The sequence below is a fragment of the Buteo buteo genome, chromosome 5 (genome assembly GCF_964188355.1).
Source record: "Buteo buteo chromosome 5, bButBut1.hap1.1, whole genome shotgun sequence".
NCBI lineage: Eukaryota > Metazoa > Chordata > Aves > Accipitriformes > Accipitridae > Buteo > Buteo buteo.
The window spans coordinates 35,945,813-35,971,246 of record NC_134175.1 but is presented as its reverse complement, the minus strand read 5'-3'; the positions used below and the strand labels follow the sequence as shown (position 1 = coordinate 35,971,246).

The 25,434-nt window shown below is 65.2% G+C and overlaps 1 protein-coding gene across 3 annotated transcripts in view; it reads left to right on the top strand.

The window, feature by feature from the left end:
* Nucleotides 1-18,047, top strand: part of ASIC4 (acid sensing ion channel subunit family member 4) — a 63,727-nt gene extending 45,680 nt beyond the window's left edge. The window contains exons 2-10 of one of the 3 annotated variants that reach the window (XM_075029340.1): nt 14,942-15,086; nt 15,288-15,415; nt 15,507-15,666; nt 16,049-16,105; nt 16,205-16,358; nt 16,751-16,842; nt 17,161-17,240; nt 17,573-17,677; nt 17,928-18,047. In XM_075029340.1, the coding sequence (XP_074885441.1) occupies nt 14,942-15,086; nt 15,288-15,415; nt 15,507-15,666; nt 16,049-16,105; nt 16,205-16,358; nt 16,751-16,842; nt 17,161-17,240; nt 17,573-17,677; nt 17,928-18,047 (1,041 nt within the window). Of the gene's footprint in view, nt 1-14,941; nt 15,087-15,287; nt 15,416-15,506; nt 15,667-16,048; nt 16,129-16,204; nt 16,359-16,750; nt 16,843-17,160; nt 17,241-17,572; nt 17,678-17,927 lie in introns of all 3 variants that reach the window. The other 2 variants (XM_075029341.1, XM_075029342.1) reach the window with 2 other exon arrangements.
* The last annotated feature ends 7,387 nt before the right edge of the window (nt 18,048-25,434 follow it).

The following is a 25,434-nucleotide window of genomic DNA, read 5'->3' as shown; positions in this document are numbered from 1 at the left end:
TGGCTCCCGCGTGTGCCTGTCCTGTCCCCGGGAGGCATTGCTGCCTGCCCAGCCACCCTCGCAGAGGTGGGGAGGGCTCCTCGGCAGAGGCACCTCCGGCTTGCCGTGCCCCTCTCTGGGCGCAGATGCAAGCCGGAGCATGCTTTGCACCTAAACGGCTGTTAAGCTCGGCTGGAGTCAACAGGTTTTCTTCCAGCAGAACAAAAGGTTTCCTCCTGATTGCAGCGCCGGGAAGGCGAGCGCAGGAGAAGGTGGGGAGGCAGGAAAGCCAGAGGCCGGGAGGACCTGCAGGTGCCATGTCCCAGCGGCACAGGGGTCGGTCGGGGACCCCTCTCCGTGTTGGGGAGCTCAGCTGGGCTGGAGAGCAGGGCTGGTCCCTGCCCATGGTGGCGGGGCAGGCAGGGAGCAGGCGCTGGGGGGGGACACTGGCCCGCTGCCGGGTGCCAGCCCCTGGGATGTGCAGGGCGGGAGGGGAGAGGAGACACAAGCCTGGTCAGAGCAGAGCCCCTGATTAATCACTCACTGCCGGCCCTCCAGCCAGCAGCTCATTAGTTGTTTAATTCCCAGTGCCCGGGGTGCTGGAGGGCTGTGCGGCTCTGATTGAGCTGGCCGCACTCGTCTGGGCAACTGCAATCAGACCGTGGCTCCCCGGCCCCGGGCACAGGCACAATTAGTGGCCATGTCCTCCGTGCTCCCGGCGTGGGTTGGGCAGTGGGTGCTGCAGGTACTGTGGGTGATGCAAGTGCTGCGGGTGCCGCAGGCGCTGCAGTTGCTGCAGGTGCTGCGGTCAGGCATGGGTGAGGCACATCAGTGACAGTGGCTGCGGAGGGCCAGCGGGCATCCCCGGGGTCAGGAGACGTGCCCGTGTCTCCTCCTGTATCCAGCTGTACCCTGCATGTGCCCGGAGTGTCGCGGTCCCCGTGGTGTCACGGAGCTGGGAGCGGCTGTCAGCGGTGTCGGCGGCCGTGGCGAGGCACTGCGCTCGGCTGCACAGGGATATTTTGCCAGGCTGTCATTGCCGAGGGGCAGCGGCCCTGGCACCCCGCGCATCCCCGTGCTGTCTCATCCCTCCGCCACCTGCACCTGCACCCACAGGGCTGCAAGGCGAGGGCTGCAGGTGGCACCCACGTCCCTGCCTGTACCCTCGTGTCCCTGCTACTACCCCAGCCTCTTTCCTGCCCCGGCTCTTCTTCCTCCCGGGCTGGGGCTCAGCCTGGGCGACCCCTGCGGGGATGGGCTGGGGGTGCTTACCGGGGCCAGGGGAGCGGGGCAGGGGCAGGAGGGAGCTGGGTGCCCCCAGAGAGCAAGGCACCGGCCGTGCATGCTGCCCATAAACCTCATACCCCATCCTGGGCATGCAGAGGTGGGCACCGCTGTGCCTCCTGGTTGCAGGGGGGTGTTTGCAGCTCAGCTGCCCCCCATTGCCCTCCAAACCCTGCCGTGCCCTTCAGTCCCGAGCTGCCGTCCCTACTATTTCCTTGCAGGCTGGGGAGGGAGGGACGGAGCCGCAGAGGGAAGCGTCTCCATCTGTCTTCAATGCCCCAGCGGCTGGAGCGGGGCAGGGCGGGAGCCTGCGGGTGTCCCTGCTGCGGGGGGCGGTGGGGCGAGCAGGGATGGGGTGCATGTGGGGGCAAGCTGGGGGTCTCACTGGGGCTGTGACCCCCGCAGAAGAGGCAGGGCCAGCCCAGCATCTGCTGCTGTTGTCCCCGGGAAGGGCACGGAGCAGCCTGCCTTCCCAGGCAGCGTGTGACTGAGGGCACTATGCAAATCCAGCTGAGATTGATGCAAGTATTAATTATGTCCCAGTGGCTCAGCTCCCACCCGGCCAGGCAGGGCGCAGGGTGCCACGGCTGCTTGCGCAGGAGAGCCGGGTTTGCGCTGGCAGTGTCCCCTACACGTGTCCCCTGGGTCCCCAGCCTGCTCCATCACCCCGCTGCGCAGCGTGCTGTGCCGTGCCGGGCCAGCCCTGCTCTCCCAGCCCCGTGGCACTGCCTGGCCCGGGGGGTGAAGCCATCACTGAACGGGGAGGCGAACGGTCCGACACAGGAACAGCGTGAGTGCTGTCAAGCAGCCTGGTGTGCCCAGCTCTGAGGTCCTGCTAATCAGAGAGTGTCTGCAATTACATGTGCTAATTACAGGCAGAGGTTCACAGAGATTCCTGCCCTGCTGGCACTGCGCTGGTCTCACCGGGGTGTGTTGCTCCTGCGCGAGGACAGGAGTGGATAACCAGGGCTGCTCAGCCGGCTCTCCTTGCCCAGGCACGGTATATGACAGCCAGGCCCCCTGCCCAGTCCCATCCCATCCCGTATCAATCTCCATCCCATCCTATCGCCATCTCAATCCCCATTCCATTCCATCCCATCTCAATGTCCATCCCATCCCGTTGCATCTCAATCTCCATCCCACCCCATCCCGTGCTGGGCGTGGTGTGTGGTGCCGTCCTCAGAGACACCACACATGTGGCTGTGACAGCCACTCCGTCCCTGAGCACCTGCCTGATCCCATCTCGGTGGAGTTGCTTTTCAGAGGGAGTTTTTCAGGCTCTGACCCCCCTGCGCTGCTGCCGCTCTGACATCCTGTTTCCTTATCGCCTGACATGACCTTAATTAACTCCCCAGGCTGATAACACTCTGGGCTTCTCCTCCAGGAGCTGTATCTCGGCATTGTGTCCTGCCTCACCCGCTCAGGGACCGCTGCAGAGACTGCACAGACAGTCTGGAGCAAGGGAGAGAGGGGACTGCATGGTGCAGGCAGGGCAGTGATAGCTGGGGACACTGGGGTGACATGGAGGGGATGGGGCAGTACTGGAGGGGGTGGGTTGGTGCTGCGTTGAGGGTTGCAGGGGAGATGCTGACCAGGTGGAGATGGCTGTCCTGGTGCAGAGGTGGGGGTGAGGGCAGGAGCGGGGGCTGTGCTGATGCCCGGGGCAGGGTGGTGCTGGCAGCAGTGCCCGTGGCAGGAGCGTCTGTCCCAGGCGGGCAGAGGTGCTGTGCAGCAGCGTGGAGGGGTCCTGGCTCTCCTCGTGCTGCTGCAGGCAGGGCACAGGGGCTGCTCAGCTGGCCGGAGCCGGGAGCTGGGGTGGGGGGCTCGGGAGACTGAGCCATCCCACCCAGCCGCCCCTCTGCCTCTAGCCCGGGCAGATTGAAATGCCAGCACCGATGACTTTTGTAGCCACTTTATCTCTCACACTCGGCAAATATTGGCAGAGGGGAGATGATTCAATAGCGAGGTTTGTAGATGGGAATCTTGGTGTGTGATCCCACCGGCTCCGTGCTGTGCAGCAGCCCGGCTGCCTCTGCAGCAGCTGCCGCTCTCTGGGGTCGAGCCTGGCATGGGCACAGCCTGGGGCCAGCAGGGCTGCTCCCAGCACCTTCTCCCCACGCACTGGTTCCCAGCAAGGCACTGGTCTGAGCTTCACTGTGCTGCAGCTCATGTCTCATGCTCCAGCACAGGCAGCTCGGGCCCTGGAGCAGGGTCCCTGCTGGGGGGTCCTGTCACTCAAATGCCACCAGACCTGTAGGCAGCTCTGCCCTGGCAGCATCCGGGATGATGCCATGAGCTCTGCAAAAAGCAAAGGGTGCAAAATGCCCTTGGCCAGTCTCCTCCTGCCTTGCAGCCACACAACCCTCCTCCCCACAGCTCCTAGTGCCCAAAACCTTAGTCCTGCCCGTCTCAGGTGCTCAGGTCCCATCCCCAGACCCCCAGCCCAGGCAGCAGGTAGGATGGAGGGCCAGTTGTTCCTGGGGCATCTGTGGCCAGGGTTCAGTTCATCCCCTCTGCTAAAGCTGCCTGCAGATGCAGTGAGAATTGCGTTTTCCTGAAGCTGGGCGTGCAGTGGAGACCACGGGCATTATGGAAAGTGTGTACAGATACTGCTGCTCACAGCACGTGATGTATGGGCTGCTGCAGACAGCACACAGTCCTGGGAACGCGGCACTGGCTCCAAGCAGGGGGAAGGGGAGATGGTCTGAAGGACAGAGGAGTTGGGAGCTACCAGTGCTGCTCCCCAGTGTGTTGGAGGCAAAGGGGGAAGGAGTCCTCCAGCTGCAGGGGCAGGTTGTCCCACCCCATCCCATCCCATCCCATCCCATCCCATCCCATCCCATCCCATCCCATCCCATCCCTTCCCATCCCTGCCAGGACAAGTCCCTGCACCCATAGCGGGCCCCGGGAGCTGGGAGGAGCCAGGAGGGACTGGGGAGCTCCTGCAGATGCTGAGGATGAGCACAAAGGCAATGTGGCCCAAGCATCCAGGAGGGGCAGACACCCCCGGAGTCCTGAGCTCCCCCAGCCTATTGCCGCCTGCGTGGCGAGCAGAAGATGGGGATACAGGGATATGGGGATACGGGCCGTGGGGTTGTCCCTGCCCACCGGTGCCCATGCCTCCTCCTCTACCTGGCAGCCCCAAGGAGGGAGCCCCTGCCGATGCTGGGGCATGGGGGCTCTGTCGATCAGCCCCTCCGCCCAGGAGCGCGCAGGCTGGGGAAAGCCAACCCCTATCATGTTTGTTCCATTGATTTAGCGCCGCGGAGAGGGTTTAATCAGCCTTTAGCCTGCACGCTCCAGCATTAAGAACAAATCCATTAGCCACGAGATAACCACAAAGGGTTGCGCTGAGGCTGGATGAGGTCCCAGCGCCTTCAAGATGCAAATTGGCAATCAAAGATCAAAGCCGCGCAGCTCCCTAATCTCTACTAAAAGGGCTCAGCTATTAACGAGCCCTTTCCCGCTGGGCTGTGATCACCCCACTTCACTTGGGCTCCCGATGTGCTGGCGGGTTACACCATCACCCCAACCAGCCCCCCAGTGCCTGTGGCCCCCCGAGCTGGCCCTGGGGAGGAGGGTGCAGCCAGGGTTCAGGCTGTTTGCATGTTGTTTCCTTCAGTTCTCACATGCTGGGGTCAAATTCGTGTTGGCAGAGAGAGCGGAGCCCCCAGCATCATCTGGGGGTCAGCGGCTGGAGGGGAGGAGAAGGGGTAGAGGCAGGAGCCAGGGTGGAGCAGGGTGGTGGTGGAGCTGTGCAGGGCTTATGCGGTGACTTTGGGGACAAGGGGGGATGCTGGCAGGTGGCTCCCCTCCCACTGCTCAGGGATTTAGCCTGGTTCAGCCCCTGGCTGGCTGCACCAGGTGGCTCAGGGCAATCCCTGCTGGCCCCAGGGAAATCAGTGCTGGGGAGCGTGGCGCTGGGGGGGGGCAGGCAGCAGGGTGTGGGTGAGGGACCAGGGCAGAGCAGGGTGCCTTGGAGCCAAATTCCCGTCTTGGGGTTATTCCTACCCACCCCATGTCACCCTGGGGCAGGGGGTGCACAAAGCCCCGGCTCCCATAGCTGCCCTGCCAGCTCCCGCATGGCACTGGGGTCAGTCTGCAGGTTGGGGGGCTTCCCCCTGCTCCCTGCCCAGGCCATCCCACCTGCAGAGGCTCCACGCACTGCCACCCCGGCAGCCCCTGGAGTCCCGGCCACCCTGCACCACACAGGAGAACCGTGAAGCCGCCGAGCTGTGACAGGAGCTGTGTTGCCAGCACCGTCAGCAAATCTCTGGCAGCACAGATGTGTGCTCCGCTCAGCCTGGTCAGGCTTGGGGACCAGCATCCCCCTGCATCCTGCTGCGAGGGTGAGGGACAGGTGGGCAGGGGACCCATCAGCCCCGGCAGCGGGGAGCAGAGGGTCATGTCCGGCTCTCCTCTGTCCGGGGACCTGCTCTGCCGGTGGCCGCTTGGTGAGGTGCCTCTCATGGCTCTCACGGCACCCCCAGGCAGGCAGCACAGCCTTGCAAGAGGTAACAGGCAGCGAGGCGCTGGCAGCACCTCGGCCAGGGTGACAATAAATCTTATCGGTGTAAACCCATCTGTAGGCAGCAGGATAACCCCCGTGACAACCCGGCTAGCGCGGAGGCTTCATCTGCACCGTGTCAGTGCTGCGGATTTACAGATAAATGCCACGGCTGGAGGGACCGTGTCTGTGCCGGCACCTGCTGGCTCCCGAGAGGCGGCCCCCCCGCCGCTCCTGCCCACCCCCGCCGCACCCTGCGGCTGCGGGAGCTGCCAGGGCCAGGCCGGGGGTGACCCAGCAACATCGGCCGCGGTGTGCCTGGTGGGATGAGGCGACAGAGCGGAGCTGGTTTGGCATCTGGCAGGGGAGCTCCTGGATAGGTGAGGATGGAGGGAGGGGGACACGCAGGACGAGGCGGCATTGCCCTGCCTGCTGTCCCGGCCCTGCCGTGTCGTACGGGCACCATCCCACAGAGCCCTGCATCCCCCATCCACCCACGGGGACGCGGGCATCGCGCAGGCTGGACCGCCAGAGCACGCGTCCGCGGTGGCAAAGTCCGGGAAAAGCGCGTGTGCGTGCGTGACCCGGGCAGCGTGTCCCCGAGGCCGCGCGACGGCGCCAGGCGTGAGACGCCACGCTCCGTGGGCGCAGTCTGCGTGCGCGTCCCTCCACGCGCGTGTCCCCGGGCGGCCGCCCCGCTCCGGCCGGGCGTCGGCGTGGCGTGGCGGGGGGGACGCGCGTGTGCCGGGCGTGGGGTGCCGGCCCACGCAGCGGGCCCGGCGGAGGCTGCCGAGCGAGACGGGCTGGCAGCAGCCGCTGCCCCAGGCCTGCGCTCCCCGGCTCAGCTCTTACATCTCCTGGCGGCGCGGCCCGCGCAGCCGTGGGAGCAGTAATGAGATGGAGCAGCAGAAGGACGGTGAGATAAGGCTGCCTGCGCTGCCCCAGCAGATTAAACGCTGGGATTAAGCAGGCGGTGCCAGCTCTGCTGCCTTTTTATCTCGCTGCTTCTCCCCTCTTATTCTCCCGCAGTCGATAGCGAACGGTCTCCGAGCTGTCAGCAAAGGAAATTGCTTGTTAACCCTTTGGGGACGGGAGGCGCAGCGCTGCCTGCTTTCAAAGGGAAGCGGTCCCCGGGGACGGCGCTGCCTGGGGAGCTCTGCCCGCGCCGGGCAGGAGAGCGGCGGGGACTGCGGTGCCGGGCGCTGCCCCCACGCAGCACCCCCGCGCGCGAAGGGGAGCGAGGCAGGGCCGGGGGCACCCGGCCTCGGCTGCCGCCCCTCCGCCAAAAAGCCACCGGCACCCAAGCAGCGGCGGGCGGGGGCACTGGCCTACCTGCGAGGCAGGGGCCTGGGGTCCCTGCGGGGTGGCGGCGGGCGGGGAGCAGAGGCTGCCCGAGCTCCACAAAGGAGCCCCCGGGACCCTGCGTACCCCGCTTTCGGGTATCCTCGATGTTCCCCGTTGCCTCCAGCCTGCAGGACGGATGGGCTCAGCGCCACATCTCTGCGTGAAACCACGGGGCTGGGGATCCTTCCCTGGTCCTGGGGCCAAGCGCCACGGACCAGCGGTGTCTGCGCACCACCGCGCGTGGTGCTGGGTCTCCTCGGCTGCCGAGAGGAGCCCGCTACCCAAAACCATAATTATTGCTCTCTGTGTATGCGTGTGTTTTGTTGGATTTGCAGAAGCGAGGCTGAGCTGCAGCCCATCCCAAAGCTTATCCGTAGCGTGCTGTGCTGCGTGCCCGGGGGCGGCGTGCCCGGCGTGGGGGGTGTCTGAGGATTGGAAGCCGGCTGGAGAGCGCCGGAGGGTGCGCAGAGTGATGGCAGGATTGCTGCTCAGCACAGTCAAAACCCAGGCCGGGGAGCGTGTTAGCAGCTTGGCAAGTTCACGCTGGCACGTTTGGGGGTGCAGCTTTGGTGCACCTTTCCCATGAGGACCCTGAGCACCTCCTGGCTCTGCCCCACGGCTTTCCTCATCTCCCTCCCAGGGGAAGCAGGAGGCAGAAACATGGGGCAGAAGCCTCCTGCAGCCCCAGCGCCTGACCCACGTGCCCAGCGAGAGACCAGGGTAAGCAGGCAGCACGCTTAACATCTCAGAGAGGTTTGCTGGCTGCCGACAGGCTGAAGCGGGCTTCCCCAGCTCCTGCCCCCCTGCCTCTCTGCAGCATTGCCCTGCACTACAGCACGCCTCCCCCCTCTACCAGCAGCCCTGGCACTTCATCTTCTGAAATTAATTCCCTTGGTGTTGGCTCCTTCACCTGCCCAGGTGACCCTTTTGGTGGATGCTTTAAAGTGCTTAGTGCAAGCAAACCGTATGAAAGCACAAGCCACCAGGAGATTTGCAGGGAGCAGTTTAGCCCCAGCCAGGGCAGTGGTCCTGACCTGGGTGGGACGCTGCCCCGCGGCTGCTGTGGGATGGAAAGGGCAGAGTCACACGTCTGTGTGGGCCGAGGATCTCGCCGGAGCATTGTGCGAGCCCTGGGCAGCTGGGGCTGAGGACGCTGCTGGGGAGCTGGAGCAGATGCCGTGCCAGGCAGCCGGGCTACGCAGGCGAGCAGAGCCTGAATCGGGAGAGGAAACCAGAAGCGATTGGCACGTGTGGGCTGGCAGGCTGGAGGCTGCGAGGGGATGGGATTGCTGTTTATAAATACATCAAGGGAGTAAACACAAGGGAGGGAAGAGAGCTATTTAAGCTAAGGGACAATGCTGGCACGAGAACAAATGGTACAAACTGGCCATGAATAAATTTAGGTTGGAAATGAGAAGCTGGGTGAGATTCTGGGATGAATTCCCCCCAGGAGCAGCAGAAGGGGAAAGCACAACTTTGCAATGGAACTTGCTCTGCTATCAGAGGAAGCTGTGTGCTGCTGTGCCTGCACCGCGGGGTCAAGAGGTCAGGACCTGGGATCCCCAGCCCCTCGCCTCTGTGTCACAGCCACCCTGCCTCCATGTGGCACCCACGGCACAGCCTCCTCCGGCTCCTGGCTTGGCCAATGCAGGACTCCTGAAGCAATGGCTTGCAGGGAGAGCTCCTTCCCTGGCACACGAGTTTGGGTGTGCTGTCACAGATGCTGCTCCTGAAAGCAGGATGGTGCCAATGTCCCCCTGCTTTACTGATGTCACTGGCAGCGCTGGGGCAGATGCGCTGGGAAGGTGTCCTGGCCCATGCGCATGGTGCATCCCTCTGCCATGCATTGTATCCCCATGCTCCTGACCCACCAGGAGCAGAGAGCTTTGGTCCGGATCCCGCCCGCTCCAGGAGGGTCACTGGGCTGCACACTGGCACCAGTGCAGCGTCCTGGTGGTGACCTGCTCACCCTGCCCAGCGCTGGGGCTCTGGTGCCTCTCGCTGCTCTGCCCGGCTGGCGGCGCAGCCCGCAGCACAGCTGAGCACTTGGTATTCCGGCAGCGAGCCTGCTTGGCACGAGAGGGGTTCTGCCAGCCCTGTGTGCCCACGTCTCCGCTGCTGGCTCAGGCCTGGCCAAGGGGGCTCAGCTGGCACAGACTGCCCTGTGGCACAGCGAGAGGCACATCTGTGGTGGCAGGAGGGGTCCCGGCCTCTCTGGAATGTGCCTGCAGCATCCCTCGGCCCCCCTGCCACCCTGCTGCTCTCCCTCCTCCTGGGAAAGCAGGTCAGGGCACCACAGAGGATGCTCCAGAGCTTGGCCCTTCACAGACAGGGGAAACAAGGACCCCAGCCCAGTGCTGGCGTGCCCTGCTCGGGGCCGAAGGTGCCCTGCTCTGCCGGGACTGGGGCTGCAGAGCCCGGCGCTCTGTGGAGGCAGGAGCCCCGGCCCCCACAAGCAAGTCTGCATCCTGCAGGAGCCATCCCGGCAGCTCTGCATGGGCCAGGGGGCTGCGTCAAGGGGCTGCTGGTGTGGGTGATGGTTGTGCCACCACCGGAGCTGGGGTCGAGCCAAATTGGCACCGTTCCCCACCCCCTCCTGGGAGCAAGGAAGGGAAATGGTGCGACCGTGCGTGAGAGGGGATGTTTGCAGAGGCAAAAACATCCCACTGGCTCAGAAAATTGCTGCAGAATCGGGCTTGAAATGAGTTGAAATTGCTGAATCCAAGCGGATCTCATATCCCGGGCAGCGGCAATGCTGGCGTCAGCGCTGCGGCTTCCCTCCCGGGGCACCCAGGCAGGACCTGGCCATGCTGCACAGAGGGAGCGGGCTGCTGGGGATGTGGGGGGGGGCTCCCACGGGGGGACAGGGGCACAGTGAGGGGCTCTGGCAGAGCTGGGATCCAGGGCCAGGTTAGCTGCAACGGGGGGCAGGAGCAGAGCAGGGGACACTTTACATGGTTGTGCCGTTGCCCCAGCTCTACTAGTGTCGTCCCAGTTTGGCCCCAGCTCCTGTGCTGTGTTTCCTGGCCAAGCGCATCCCTGTGCCTCCAGCTGCCTGCGCTCACTCAGGAAGCAGCATTTCCAATTTTGGAAGCTGCTTTCCTTTATACCACAGCCCTGCCCATGCTAATTTGCTCTCTGGGCTCGGGTACCTGGACATCACCCTCAAGGTTACCCCTGGACTGGCATCCCCGCCAAGCCCAGTGTGGACAGCACTCCAGTGTCTTCCCATCCCCCTCATGCCCCAGTGATGGCTGTTCTCAGGGGTGTCTCTATGCTGGGGTGCTCGCTCCTGCGTGGTGTGCCCATGCCCAGGGCCTGCCTGCCAGCTGCGTGTCCCAGTGGGGATGTGGGAGCAGGGCTGGGTGCCCCAGGCATACTGGAGCAGGACCCGCCGGCGCCACACGTGCCGCAGCTCGTTTCCTTCACATGAAAATGTTTGGCTGGAAGCTTAGAGCGGCCTCTTGTCTCCTCGGAGCAATCAGGATTTGTCGCTGCTTGCAATGTTTAACGTCGTCTTCCAGAGGCTAAATACCGTGGGGAGCCGTGTAAGCCGCAGAAATACCTGCGTGAGCTGGGATCAGCCGGAGGTTGGCACAATGGGCTGGGCTGGCAGTAGTGGGGATGGGGGACCGGGAGTGTGTGGGACTGGTCCTCGTGCCCCCAGTGCTTGCGGGTGGGCTGGCATGAGCCAGGGTGAGGATTCTGGCAGCCAGCACTTTGCTCCCACGAGGCTCCCCGCAGCAGGGGGGCAGAACGGCAAGCCTGAGGCGTGTGGAGGGGACTTGGGGGGCCCTGGAGCTCTGTGAGATGGGGAGGAGGATGCCAGGGCCCCCAGTGATCTCTGGCTGGGATCCGCCTGCCGAGGCACAAGCAGCTATTTCTGTCAAGGTCAGCGTGTCTCCACGGCAGAGAGCAGGGAAATGAGGAATCGTGTCGAGAAATTACCTCCCTAATGGGGTCTCCCCTGCACGTGAGCGCGGCGCGGGGATGCCAGCATGCAGCAGCTGAGTGGGGAGACGGGCATGCGGTGCGGGAATCCTGCCACCCCAGCCCCAAGGCTACGGCACCCATGGGTGCTCATCGAGCGGAGCAGGGTGCCCGGGGCCCCATGCCCCAGGCGCCGTCCCCAGCTGGAGACATGTGTTCCAGCCCTGCAAGGTGCTTTTCTGGGTCAGCTGCAGGGAGGAAATAATTTTCCTGGTGCAGGCAGGCTCTCCTCTGTCCTTCCTCCTCCTCCTCCTACTCACGCGCTCCTGTTACCTAATTGGGTTTGTCATGCTGGAAAGGCAAAGCCCTTCAGGACTGTGCTGTTCTCTCGCCAGCGCGATTTCACAGCTGGCCTCGGCACCCTGGCAGCCGACAAGAGAGTAACTCAGCTGGGCGCCACGGGCACCCCTGCCCTCCCCACGTGCCCCTGCAGCCATGCCTGCCTGCCTGGGCTGCAGGGGACGGGGGACAAGGCCAAGGCCACGGCCACCGCTGGACCTTCTCCTCCAGCCATGCCATCATTGGTCCTTGTCCCCGAGCTGCCTGTCCCCACATGCCCCAGCCTCTACATCCCATCCCCATCCCTCGCCCCGCTCCAGGGAGATTGCGATGCTGCCCGGAGATGTCTGAACCGACACGAGATGGAAGCGTTCAGAGAAATGACATTTCCTCCAGCCTGGGAAGCTCATCCTCCGTTTAAAGAAAACTAATATAAAAGCTGCCCTGGTGTGCGAGGGGCTGATAGTATCAGGCTGGCAGCCTCCGGCTCTTGGAGCCACAATAAATCTCAGCAAGGAGCCGAGGCAGCTCGAGCAGCCCCACGCAGACGCGCCGGCACGGAGCGGGGGGGGCCGAGCCGTGTCCCGGGGATGGCGCAGGGACACACAGGCTGGAAGGGGACAGCTCAGCGTGGGGTGGGGTGACCCACTGCGCTGGTCCCGAGGGTGCAGAGAGCAGGGAGCCCGCGGCAGCGCTCCTGCCCGCTCACGCCGGCGTTGTGCCGTGGCGGGGATGGCGCCAGGACCGGTGACAGCCGTGGGGCCACGAGGGCGGCGAGGGCTGCCCCACAGCCTTGGCTTTGTGTCCCCGGGGAGCCGGGCTCTGTCCCGGGGAACCGCTGCGGCCCCGCCAGAGCGCTCGCTCCTCCAGCAAAGCAAGCGGCAGCGCTGGCATCCCGTGGCGGGTGGGATGGGGACCGCCCGTCCCCAGGGCACACCGTGCCGTGGGGCCGGCTGCTCCCCACGGCCGCCCGGCCAACGCTGCCGTCGGCGGGGCTGGGACGCTGCCCCCCCCCCCCGGGGGGATTACGATAGGAGCCAGGGCGCGGAGCTGGGGGGGGCCCAATCCTGCCTGGCCCGGTTCTGCCCTAGGGGGCCGGGCCGGGCGAACGGGAGCCGCTGGGGAGGGCGGGGGGAGCCCGGCGGGGCCGGCGCCGCGCACCCTCCGCCGCCCAACCGCGGGGCCCTGCTGCCCCCTGCCGGAGCCCGGCCCCTGCGGGCCGCCCGGCCTGCGGCTGCCGGGAGCCGGGGGCCGGCCCCGGCCGGGGCCGGTGAGAGCCAGAGCCGGCACCGCGGGCGCCTTCGGGCTGGGCTTCGCCCCGCTGCGGGGCAGGGAGCGCGGCGGAGGCGCGGCGGGAGGGAAGCGCCCTGCCGCCCCTGGGCACCGGAGATGCCGCCCGCGGCCTCCGCTCACCTCCCTCGGCGCCCGGCCCGCTCCCTGAGGCCAAGCCCCCCCGGTTCCTGACCTGCCCGGCGTCCTCCTGCGCCCGTCGCCGAGCTGCCAGCTTGGATCCTGGCCGGGTCCCCGGGATGGCCACGGAGTCATGCCTTGCTCAGGCGGCAGGGCCGGCAGCATGGACGGTGCTAGGAGTCACCGCCGAGGCGAGCGGCAGCTCCCCTCTTTACGGTGCCCCCTTTCACCGCCACCCTCCTCCTGCCCCAGCTGCCGTGGAGCAGCGGGGATGCTGCCCTTCACCGGGGGCACGGTGGCCCTGGCTGGTCCTGGGGCTGCAGGACCCCCGGGGCCAGCCCGCGCCTCGGCGGGGCTGGTGCCGACGACGGCGCGTGCCTGGGAGCGGCGGCAGCGGGAGATGAGAGGCTGCCGGGGAGCGCGGTGCTGAGCTTTGAAGGCACCCTGACAGGCTGTCGGGGCCCCGCCAGCCGCGCTGACAGCCTGGTGCAGAGACACCCCCCCCCGCTGCTGCCACGCTCTGATCACAGCCTCGCCCGTCACTTCAAAGCACCCGCCGGGCTCAGGTGGGCTCCCACGCAGCCTCCTGCCCCACGGCTCCATTCCTCCTGCCCCACAGCCCCGCTTCTCCCACCTCACGGGGTCCAGATCCACTGGGGTCCCCAGCTCCAGGGTGGGGGATACCGGGATGTGGCATTGGGGACCAAGGTACACACATGGTCCCGAGCAGCGCTGGCAGGAGGCAATTGCCCCCGAGGCCTGGCACTGTCCTGCCTCTGTGGGGCAGGGCCCCCAGCCCCAGAGCAGCCGTGGTTGGGGACCCAGAGGGTCCAGGCAGGGACCCAGCGGGGACTGCAGTGCCAGGGCAGGGGACGAGCTGGGATCCAGCATCCCTGGGCATGGGGCTCACACAGGGTGGCTGGGACAGGACATCACCCTCTGGACACTGGTGCCCACCATGCTGGGGCACTGGGGGCTGCTAGTTCACCCTGCCTGGGGTAACGCAACACCCCCCCGTCCCCCGTCCCAGCCTGGCTCGGGGAGGAATTTTCCATTCCCAAATGGAGGTTAGGGGAAGGCGTGTGTTTGCAGCAGCCCCCTCCTCTCCCTCCCCTCGCCCGTCACCGGAGCAGCTCGGGAAGGCGCCTGCCACGTTCGCCTCCAGGAAGGCGCAGAGCAAAAGCCTCCCAGGAGGAAGAGCTCCCTGGAAGGGACCGGGGACCCCGGACAGCCTCGGGGGCAGCCTGCACCCCACTTCCCAAGAGGAGCCACCCTGCCTGCAGCCATGCCGCTGCCCCTTGCCTGCTGCCAGGACAGGGAAGCCCTGGCGGTGGCTCGGGACGGCGGCGCTGCCCAGCTCACCGTTGGCATCCTGCGAGCCACCAGGATCCCCGGGCTGCACTACATGTGCACCCGGCCGCAGTCCCGCCTGCGCCGCCTGCTCTGGAGCCTGGCCTTCCTGGCCTCCGCCGGGCTGCTGGCCACCGGCGCCACCGACCGCCTGCACCACCTGCTCTCGCACCCCGTGCACACCCGTGCACGCCTCGCCTGGGCCTCCCAGCTCCGCTTCCCGGCCGTCACCCTCTGCAACCCCAACCGGGCACGCTTCCTGCACCTCACCAGGCCCGACCTCTACTCGGTGGGGCAGTGGCTGGGGCTGGCCCAGGAGAACCGCTCGCTGGTGCCCGAGATGCTGGCCGTGCTGGGGGAGGACCGGCGCGCGTGGCTGACGCGTCTTGCCAACTATTCGCGCTTCTTGCCGCCCCGCCGCTCCGAGCGCACCATGCAGAGCTTCTTCCACCGCCTGGGCCACCAGATCGAGGACATGCTGGTGGAGTGCCGCTTTCAGGGAGAGCGCTGTGGCCCCCAGCACTTTGCCCCCGTGAGTCCCCACCTGGCAGGGGCCGGACAGCTGGGCTGCCCTATGAGTGCTGGGAGTGATGCCTCACCCCCCCCAGTGAGGGTGGAGGGGTGGCACTGTGTGTGTGGGAGGCTTAGATGAGCCCTTCCAAGGCCACGTGAGACTGGTTCCCCCCCCCCCAAGTGCCTCCGTGGGATTGGAGAGGGGTCCCTGGACCTCATCCTGCTTGCAGGATGCCCTGCCAGATCCCTGCCTGCTCCCTCACCCCCCTCTTTCTCCATCCCCAGGTCTACACACGCTACGGTAAGTGCTACACCTTCAATGGGGACCGGAGGAACCCGCGGGTGACCCGCCAGGGTGGCATGGGCAACGGGCTGGAGATCATGCTGGACATCCAGCAGGAAGAGTACCTGCCCATCTGGAGAGAGACCAGTGAGTGGGGCCGTGCTACGGGCGAGGGATGCTGGGAGGGAGGGTTGCTGGGCAAACAGGGCACCCTGAGGTGGGCTATGGCATAAGCGGGGCACTGGAGGGATGCTGGGCTCCAGGGTGCAGGTCCTGGTTGTGTACAGGGGCAAGGCTGAGGGCTGTCCCCATGGGCAGGCGTGCAGCCCCCGTGTCCTTCTCCCGCAGACGAGACGTCATTTGAAGCTGGCATCCGGGTCCAGATCCACAGCCAGGATGAGCCGCCCTACATCCATCAGCTGGGCTTTGGTGTCTCACCCGGCTTCCAGACCTTCGTGTCCTGCCAGGAGCAGCGGGTAAGGCAGGATGCCCCACAGCCCCTGGGGAGGTGCCCGTGGGCACCTAGCCCGGCACGGCCCTGCAGCGATGCCCCTCTCGCCCTGGCAGCTCACCTACCTGCCGCAGCCGTGGGGGAACTGCCGGGCCAGCGTGCAGGGGGAGCAGATGCTGCCCGGCTACGACACCTACAGCATTGCCGCCTGCCGCCTGCAGTGCGAGAAGGAGGCCGTGGTGCGGAGCTGCCACTGCCGCATGGTCCACATGCCAGGTGAGGGGTGCGTGTGATGGCGTGGGGGCACCCCGCTGCCCCGATGGTCCTGCACGGGGGTGCCCTGGCCCCCTCCGGCCTGCACCCGAGGACCACCCCCACCCCATCCCTCTGCGCCCAAGGGGCCCCCCTGCCCCATCCCGCTCCACCCAGGGACCACCCCATCCTCTCCGCATGCTGGGTCAGTCCCTGTCCTACACTCCTTACACCCCAGGCCAGCCTCTCCCCTGTCCGCCTTGTACCCAGGGGCCACCCCTGCCCCAGCCAACCCCTCTGCACCCAGGGGCCACCCCTGCCCCATTGCCTTTAGGGGAGTGAGCCAAGGGTGGGGGGCAGAAGCGGGCCAGATTCCCACCCCCCCTGACCAGCTGCTTCTCCGCAGGCAACGAGTCCATCTGCTCCCCCAACGTGTACATCGAGTGCGCTGACCACACGCTGGGTAGGTGCGGTGGCGGGCAGGAGGCTGGGGGCCAGCCGGGTGCCCCTGGGGAGGGGGCCGGGGGAGGGTGCAGCCATGCTGATGGGTGCATGCCCCCAGACACGGCGGTGGAGGACAGCCAGGAGCGCTGCAGCTGCCCCACGCCATGCAACCTGACGCGCTACGGCAAGGAGATCTCCATGGTGCGCATCCCCAACAAGGGCTCGGCACGCTACCTCGCCCGCAAGTACAACAAGAACGAGACCTACATCCGGTGAGTTGCTGGTGCTGGGGCGTGCCGGGGGGGTGAGCAGGGGGCTGGGGACCTGGGGAACCCCCACCCCACTCCTGGCAGCGTGTCAGGAGCAGGTCCTGGCACGGACGGTCCCTTCAGCATCCTCTGCTTAGGGGTGGCTGCCACTAGAGCACCTCCCTGACCCATCCGTGTCCTCCCAGCCCTCCTGTCGGCATCTCCCCACCCCACAGTCCCTCCTGGTCTGGGACATGCCCCTTCTGTGTCCCCACCGCACCAGCCTGAATATCTCACAAGGGCCCTGGGAGCACTTGGGAGCTGGAAGGCTGGGGGACAGGGGAGGTTTGGAGGGCAGTGGGGGTGGAAGGGTCGGTGACCAGCCCTCCTTGCTGAGCACTATGGTGTCCCCACAGGGAGAACTTCCTGGTGCTGGATATCTTCTTCGAGGCGCTCAACTACGAGGCCATTGAGCAGAAGAAAGCCTACGACATTGCTGGGCTTCTCGGTGACTCCCCCCACCTTCCCATGGGACCCTGAGGCGCAGAGCTCTGGGTCCCAGCCCCAGGAGGACATGGGGCTGGTCGGGGAGGGACCACACAGGGCAGGAGCCGGCCACACACTGGCTGAAGGGTGGCATGCTGCTGGCCGTCCCCTGTCCCGCATGTCCCCTGCTCCCTCCATCCTGCCACCCTTGCCCCTGTGACCACGCTGTCCCGCTCTGTCTGGCAGCCCTGGCACTGCCTGCAGTCGCGCTGGCCCACCCAAGGCTCCCAGTGGGCTGCACAGCATCTCCCGGTGACCATCTCCCCCTCTTCTTCCCCAGGGGACATCGGCGGCCAAATGGGCCTGTTCATCGGTGCCAGCATCCTCACCATCCTGGAGATCCTGGACTATGTCTACGAGGTGCGCTGAGCCTTCAGGGCTGTGTCTCGGCTGTGGGACCAGGAGAGGTGCAGAGTGGGGGTCAGGCTTCCTGGGGAGGGAGTGCCATGCATGGCCACCCCAGAGGGCTATTATAGCCCCCAAATTGGAGAACACCCAGCGGGACGCAGTGCGGGGGGGACAGGTGCCCCCAGCGTCCCTTGGTGACCTGAGGGTGGTGGGCAGAGGTGCTGTCCCCACTGTCAGCCCTGTCCCCCCCGGCAGCGGGCAGCAGGTCCGTGCAGAGTGGGGTGCCCACGCACGGAGTGCTGCCTGTGTGTGGGTCCGGGGCTGACCCCCCCATCTGCACTCAGGTGATCCGGGACAGGGTGAGCCGGGTCCTGCGCCGCTCCAAGCCACCCCTGAAGAAGCCCTCGGGCAGCATCGCCACGCTGGGACTGGAGGAGCTCAAGGACCAGGTACCCCCGTGGGGGTGGGCAGCCCAGGGGGCTGCGAGGACAGGGCTTGGGCAGCGTCCGCCCCTGCCCCTGGGGGAAGGGGCATCGTCCCAAGAGCGAGGGACAGCGCAGCTCTGCATTTGGTGCCCTCAAGGCTGGGTGGCAGGGAGCTGGGTGCCCCCGGGGGGGGCTCCCGGGGATGGGCTGTGCTGGGCAGGGGGGACAGGGTGCATGGGGCCTGCACCCACCCCCCCGACTGCCATCCCCACAGAGCCCCTGTGAAACGCTGGGCCGGCACGTGGAGGGCACCTACAACGCGGGCATCCTGCCCAACCACCACCACCGCCACCACTACCCTCACCAGGGCGTCTTCGAGGACTTCGCCTGCTAGGCCAGCTCGGGACTGGGGGGGGGCCAGCCCCCCGCCACCCCCCTCCCCACCGTCCGCATGGAGAGGGACCGCAGCACCGGGCACGGTGGGCACAGGCCCCCGCCTCCCCCACCCCACTGCCAGGACCGGCCGGGCCGTTTGCCCCCAGGGATGCCGCCGGAGCTGCCTGGGCACCGGAGCGGCCCCCCCAGCCCTTTTGCCCGTCCTTTCCACTTGCCCCCAGCACGGGGGCTCAGCCCCGTCTCAAGCACACGGCGTGGAGGGGGACGGGCACGCCGGGGGGGGGGGTCGGGGGAGCAGCGGGGTGCGGGGCAGAGCCGCCCCGGCAATGCAGAGCATGCGGGGGGTAAGCTGGGGTTCCCGTGAGCCCCTCCAAGCCCTCCCCTGCTGACCCCTCTTGGGTGAGGGTCTCTGCCCTGCACGGTCCCCCCCGTCCCGGGAGAGGCGTTCCTGGAACAGCTTCCCCCCCCCCCGGCCCAGGGATAACCACCCTCCCACCTTCCTGCTGCGGGGCAGGGCAGCATTGCAGGGCACCCCTCTGAGCAGCACGGCCCCCCCCGGCCAGCCCAGGGACACCCCACCTGCAGCCACACCTGCATGGCACCACCCTGACCCCTGGCACCACCACCACTGTGACACCCCCCGCCCCAAACATCTGCCCCCCCCTTCCCCGACCTCATGCAGCCTGCCAGGGCTGCGGCCCCCCTCCCCATTGCTGTTTCCAACCAGACCCCTGCACTGTGACACCCCCCCCCCCTCCAGTGTTGACCCCCGATAGCCCCCAGTCATTGCGGCACTGCAAACCTACTGCCTCCCCCATCTCCTGCCCCCGATCCACCGTGCGCCCCCAGCCCTCCCCGTCCTCTCCTTACCCAGGTATTGCCCAAAGCGGCTTGTCCCTTGGTGCAGCCGCCCGGCACAGCCCAGGCGGCGCGGGTTGGGGGTCCTGCCCTCGCTCCCTTGCCTGTCGCCACTCTTTTGCACCATGCACGTACCCCTTGCCACGCTCCCGCCCCCCGGGTGCTGAGCACCCGCTGTGCCTCCCCCAGACTGTACATGGTTAGGAGGGTTCCCCCGTGCCCAGCACCGCCCGGACAGCCACAGCCTGACCCGCCGGCCGGAGCCTCGGCCAGGACCAACACCCCCAGCCCTCCTGCCTGCCCCGAGATGGCAGGACCCACGGCAGGACCCACAGCAGGACCCACATCGCTCCCCCTGTCCTGTCGGACAGTGCCTCCTCCCCCTCCACTGTAGCAGACACCAGCGCAGGGCAAACCGCCCCAAAATATCTCAGGAGGGGGGGCGGGCTGGCAAAGCCCCCCTCGACACAGACATGCGGCAGAGAGGGGGACTCCAGGGCAGGAATTTGGGACCTCTGGGGGGAGGCTGGGGTTTAGCCAGGCAGCCCCTGGCCCTGCCGGTTTAGTCCCCATCCCCGGCACCCGCAGACAGAACACGGCCATGCTGCGCTGTGGCCAAAGCCATAGATGCAGGAGGGGCCATCATCTTTGCAGCACCCAAGGCTCCACACGTGGGTGATGCAGGGCAGGGACCGGAGTACCAGGTTGATGATGTGCCCGGCAGCCCTGGCTCTGGCTATCCGCAGCCCAACGGCCCCCCAAAATATGCACCCAGGTGGAAACACGTTCCCTGTCAGTGCAAGCACCCAGCTGCATGGTGTCCTGTGTCCCCCTGCGTGGGGGGACACACAGCAAGCCTCCCAGCAGGGCAGGCACAGAGGTGCTCCTCGGGGACCCCCTCCAAAGCACCCCGTGTCAGCTCCCCGTGGGGTCCCCCCACCTGCAAGCAGGAGTGCCCCCGGGGGGGTGCCACGCATTAGCCCGGGGATGTGCCACGGCCACGCCAGTCAACCCTACACCAAGGTCTCCTGCAGAGGGCAGGGGGGTGCAGGATGTGGCTCCCTCCCTGCCAGCGGGAGCAGCAAGCCCCGAGTGGGGTGGGCACGGGCACCACGGCGGGAGGGCTGGTGCGAATGCCCTCGTGCTGGTGAACGTGAGAGATGTGCGTCACTGTTTTATAAATGTACAAATGCTCCCTAATAAAGAGGCACAAGTAGGTCCGGAGCTGCCTGTGAGGGCTGGGGGCAGGAGGCACGGCTGGGGGGGTGCAGAGAGGTGGGGAAGCTGGTCCCACCCCGGGGGGAGGCGGTGGTGGGACCCAGGGAGCACTTTACAGCCCTGCACCCACATGCTGGGCACTGCAAGGGCCAGCATGCTAGCTCACCCAAAGGCGAGCATCTCTGCATCGCTGCCCGCAGAAAACCTTGCCTGCTGCTCAGCTCTTTCAGCCCCGGCATGTGATGGGTTGACTCTGGCTGAACGCCAGGTGCCCACCAGAGCCGTTCTATCACTCCCCCATCCTCAACTGGACAGGGGAGAGAAAAATATAACAAAAACTTGCGGGTCGAGATAAGGACAGGAGAGATCATTCACTAATTACCGTCACGGGCAAAACAGACTCAGCTTAGGGAAAATTAGCTCAATTTATTACAGATCAGCCAGAGTAAGGTAATGAGAGAATAAAACGAAATCTCAGAACACCTTCCCACCACCCCTCCCTTCTTCCCGGGCACAACTTCACTCCCGGATTTCCCCACCAAGCCCCCCCAGCGGCACAAGGGGGACAGGGATGGGGTTTACGGTCATCACACGTTATTTTCTGCCGCTTCACCTCCTCAGGGTGAGGGCTGATCACACTCTTCCCCCGCTCCAGCGTGGGGTCCCACCCACGGGGTCAGTTCTCCACGAACTTCTCCAACGTGGGCCATTCCCACGGGCTGCAGTTCTTCACGAACTGCTCCAGCATGGGTCCTTTCCACGGGGTGCAGTCCTTCAGGAGAGCTGCTCCAGCGCGGGTCCCCCACGGGGTCACAAGTCCTGCCAGAAAACCTGCTCCACGGGCTCCTCTCTCCGCAGATCCGCAGGTCCTGCCAGGAACCTGCTCCAGCGCGGGGTTCCCACGAGGTCACAGCCTCCTTCGGGAACCCACCTGCTCCGGCGTGGGGTCCTCCACGGGCTGCAGGTGGAGATCTGCTCCACCGTGGACCTCCCTGGACTGCAGGGGGACAGCCTGCCTCACCAGGGTCTTCACCACGGGCTGCAGGGGAATCTTCGCTCCGGCGCCTGGAGCATCTCCTCCCCCTCCTTCTTCACTGACCTTGGTGTCCGCAGGCTTGTTTCTCTTACATGTTCTCACTCCTCTCTCCCGCGGCTGTTTCTCACTCTCCCAACTTTTTTTCCTTCTTAAAAATGTTATCACAGAGGCGTTACCACTATCACTGATTGGCTCGGCCTTGGCCGGCGGCGGGTCCGTCTCAGAGCCGACTGGTATGGGCTCGCTCTCTCTCGAACACAGGGGAAGCTTCCAGCAACTTCTTACAGAAGCCACCCCTGTAACCCCCCCCGCTACCAAAACCTTGCCACATAAAACCAATACAGGTGGTTGCCAGCTGGGCACCAGCAGTGGGAACTGCCAGAGCCATACCCCAGTCCTCGAATCGCTCCCCGGGTGAGGGCAGGCACCCCGCCAGTGGCCCACCAGGGTCTATCAGTCCCCAGTAGGTGTTGAGGTGGGAAGGACGGGCTCCTGCCCCCCTGAGGGCTGCTGCAGGGTGGGGGGCAGATGGGAGGGCAGAAACATGGGCTGGGGGTGCTTTGGGGGTGCTCCACAGATGCCCCATGCTGGAGCGGCAGCCCGCACCCCTGCCAACACCCAGGACCCTGTGCAGGACCCGCTTGCCTGTGGGATGCCCCCCTGCCATACCCACGGCCCCTCTGCTCCCATGCCTGTTACCAGCACCACGCACAGCCCACTTAAAGCCCGGTGCTTATACTGGCACTGGCCTCACACAGGATTATCAGCATGGTGCCAGCAGCTGCCTGCTCCTCCAGCACCCTCTGTGGGCCATGAGCCCCGTCCCCCTGGCAGGGGGGCACGGCGCAAGCGAGATCGCAGGGGTACCATCAGCTGTCCCATGGTGGGACCTCCAGCAGGACCCCCCCTATGGGTGCCATGGGCAAGGGGTACAGGGTGAAACCGAAATGGGGCAGGTGGAGGATGGGGGGGGGGGGGAAGGGGGGCCCTGCTGGGGCAGGGCCCTGGGGCTTTCCCTGCCAGAGGCGCTCCTGAATTCTCCAGACCCTTCTCCATCTGCCCCGGCCACCCTGCAGCACAGAGAAGGGACAAAGTGGGAGACAGGCGTTGGCCTCACGGTGGAGGCTGCCAGCACCGGGCACCGCAGGTTTCCCTCTAAACCAGTGAGGGCTGAAGATGCCCAGGTTAGCTGGGTGCAGCTGGGACACAGGATCCCATCCCACAGCTCACACCATGCCCTGCGAGGGGAGCACTGGGGTCAGGTCCTAAAGGGAAAAGCAGGGAAATAGCTACATCCTCCACATCTTTTCATCTCCCAGTAAGAGGATCAGGTCCTTTTGGGGTCCTTTGGGACAAGGCTGTCCCTGCCACCAGGCCCTGACCCATCTGCCCCTCCAGGATGCCCTGCCTCAAAGCCACCTTCATCTACACCAAGGCCGTGACACTGGGAACTTGTGCTGCCTCCTGCTCCGCAGTGAAGACATGTCGGAGGAGCTGAGCGAGGAGGAGAGCAGGATCATGCAGCAAGTCCAGCGCCCAGGGCTGGAGGTGCTGGAGGACGTGCTGAGGAAGGACCAGGTCCTGATACAAAACCCGAAGGTCGTGGTGGTGCTGGCCGGGGATGGCAAGGGCTGGGCGTAGCTCACCAAGATGCTGCTCCGTTGCCTCATCTCCCAGATCTGGCAAGTGGCTTTCTGGAAAAAAACCCGCAAACCCAGATCCTATGCCTACAGGAGAATAAAGGTGATTTTGGAGGAGCAGGAGTGAAGCATGGCTGAAGGAAATGCTGAGTGGCCTCAGGATGGGTCCAAGGAGCCCTGTAGTGGCGACCTAGTGAAGACCTGATGTAAAGTTATTTTTATCAGTTGCTCTCAGCACCTCTGTTCTTTAATTTGGCAACTTCCTGGTGGCACCTAGAGATGATACCTGTCTCCCACCACCTCCAAACAGGACGGGCAGGTGAGGTGAGCCCAGCATCCCCCCCTGCCTGTGCCGTGCCTGATGTCCCAGTGCAGATGATGCTGGGCTGGGGGCGACCAGTGGGATGACCCAGATTTAGCACCCCAGGGCCAGACCCAAACCCCAGCACGGTGGCTCCTGCGTGCCCTCTCCCACGCTGCATCCATCCAAGGGCCACCAGGTGTCTGCTCCTCCCCAGGGACGGGGCCACGGCCACCCAGGGCTCGCTGGGCTGCAAAGCGATGTCAGCCCAGCCCAACGCTGCTTGAATTGCCTGTAATGAGCCACATGAAATAATAGCTGGGGCATAATTAGAAGGGGATCCACTATAGTGAAGCGGGCCCTTAATTTTAACGAGTGCAGCCCTCTGGAAAAATGCCAGGCACCTGACTGTGGCAGGACCGGCTGCGCTGGCAACGGCTCCTGTCACCAGTGGAGTTGACAACCCCAGCAGACTCGGCTCCTGCGGGATGTGGTGACGGGGCCAGGGAGGGGGCACCAGGATGGAGCAGCTGGCCAAGATCCCTTCTGCCCATGGGATGGGCATGTCCTCAGGCACTTTCTGCCATGCCTCCACTGCCACACACTGCAATTACAGCTGTTCCCAGGGAAAAGCTGCGTTTCAAAAAAACCAAACATCCAGCTTGGGAGCAGAGGGGCTGGAAGTGAGCCCCGGAGTGCAATGGGGCATGTGGCCTTGCTGCTGTCACCTCCTCCCCAAGTGCCTCCTGCCCGGAGATGCTGGTGGTGACAGGCAATACCTGGAGAAAGGAGTGAACCTCAGCATCTCCTGATGACCGGAGCGTGCCAAGCTCGCCGCTTTGCTCCTGGCTGTTTCCCCATAACCTCCTTGCTGGGAAAATGGACTGGTGGTGCCCATCAGTGGGGCCAGGCAGGGGACACACAGCCCTTGCTTTCCAATGCTTTTCCGGCTCCTGACAGCAGGCAGGCAAGCTGGAAAAACCAACAAGGCAATTAAAATAAAAATCCAACTGAGCTGCCTGCCTCTCCCCCCAGCCCCAGAGATTCAGACTCCTGCAGTCTGTCTGTGATGGGGCTCTGCGTCCCCGGAGGGGACGTCCCCAGGGAATAGCTGGGTGCGCTGTCACCCCAGTGCAGGGAAACCCCTGTGGGCAGGCACACACCAGCAGCAGCACTGCCTACACTTACAGCTACCAGCAGTTTCCCTTTTCATTGAAAGGCTCTGATTTCGCCGAGCTTGGCCAGAAAAACTCCTGGCCAAAGTCCCCAGCACCCTCCAGAGGGGCTCGGCAGCACACTGGGCTGTGACCCGGGGCATTGGGTGCAGGCAAAGCCCAGCATCTCCCTGCCTGCTCCTCCTTAAGCAGAGCAGTTTCTCCTCTCTTCGCTTGCAGCCGGGAGGAAATGTTTGCCGGGGTTGGGTCCCATTCTGCGGCTGGCAGAGCTGCTCCTGCGGGACAGGCAGCGGGGCACTGCTGGCTGCTTCCCAACGAAAGCACAGGGACAAAAGGGCACTACTGTGCTTCCCCTTGCCCTCCAGCCCTCTCCTGGCACTGCCGCGCTTCCTACATCCTCCCAAACATCAGCCATCGAGCTGATTAACGTTGCCAGGGCTGAAGGAACTGCCATGGGATTTAGCGCAGCCAGAAGTGACACAAGCAGGACTAGAGAAGCAGGTTTTGCCTTCCCTGCTCACAAGCTCACTGCTACATTTGCAGAGAGGTGCCTGCATGACTGTACGGGGGAACAAATTTGCAGGGGGGGCAGCACAGCAGAGCAGCAGCTTGGGTTTTCCCCAGTTTAAGTCCCTTTCCTTGCCATGGCGCAGGAAGGAGAGGGGAGGCAGGTGCCCACCCAGCCCCTCACCTGTTTCAGAGTGCTTTGCTCTGAACTGGCCCTTCGCGCCCTCTTCCAAACAACTCCCCAAGAGGAACTTGCGTTATGCTTCTCGAAGGCTGTGGTAAGCCAGTAATGCTTTTAGAAAATTTTCTCGAGGGAAGTGTAAGTCTATGGGCAGCAGTCACGTGTTTTCTCATACCCCATTGGGAAAATTGCCCTTTTGCTGCTCTGCCTCTGCAACTGCGTCTGTGCAAAAATCCACACATTGTATGGAAGTACCAGTCAAATCTGAACAGGGATTGCAGAAAAGTCCCTGTCGGCTCAGCTGCCCACTTCAGCACCCAGGCTGCTCCTCCCTGCCTCTTTCAAGAGTGTCACCGTCCCAGTCCAGTGCCCTGCCTGCACCTGCCAGCCCTGCGTGGGCAGGAGGGGGGCAGACCGCGGTTGTGCCCATGTCCCCATCGTCACACAGGTCTTTGCCATTGCCCAGTGA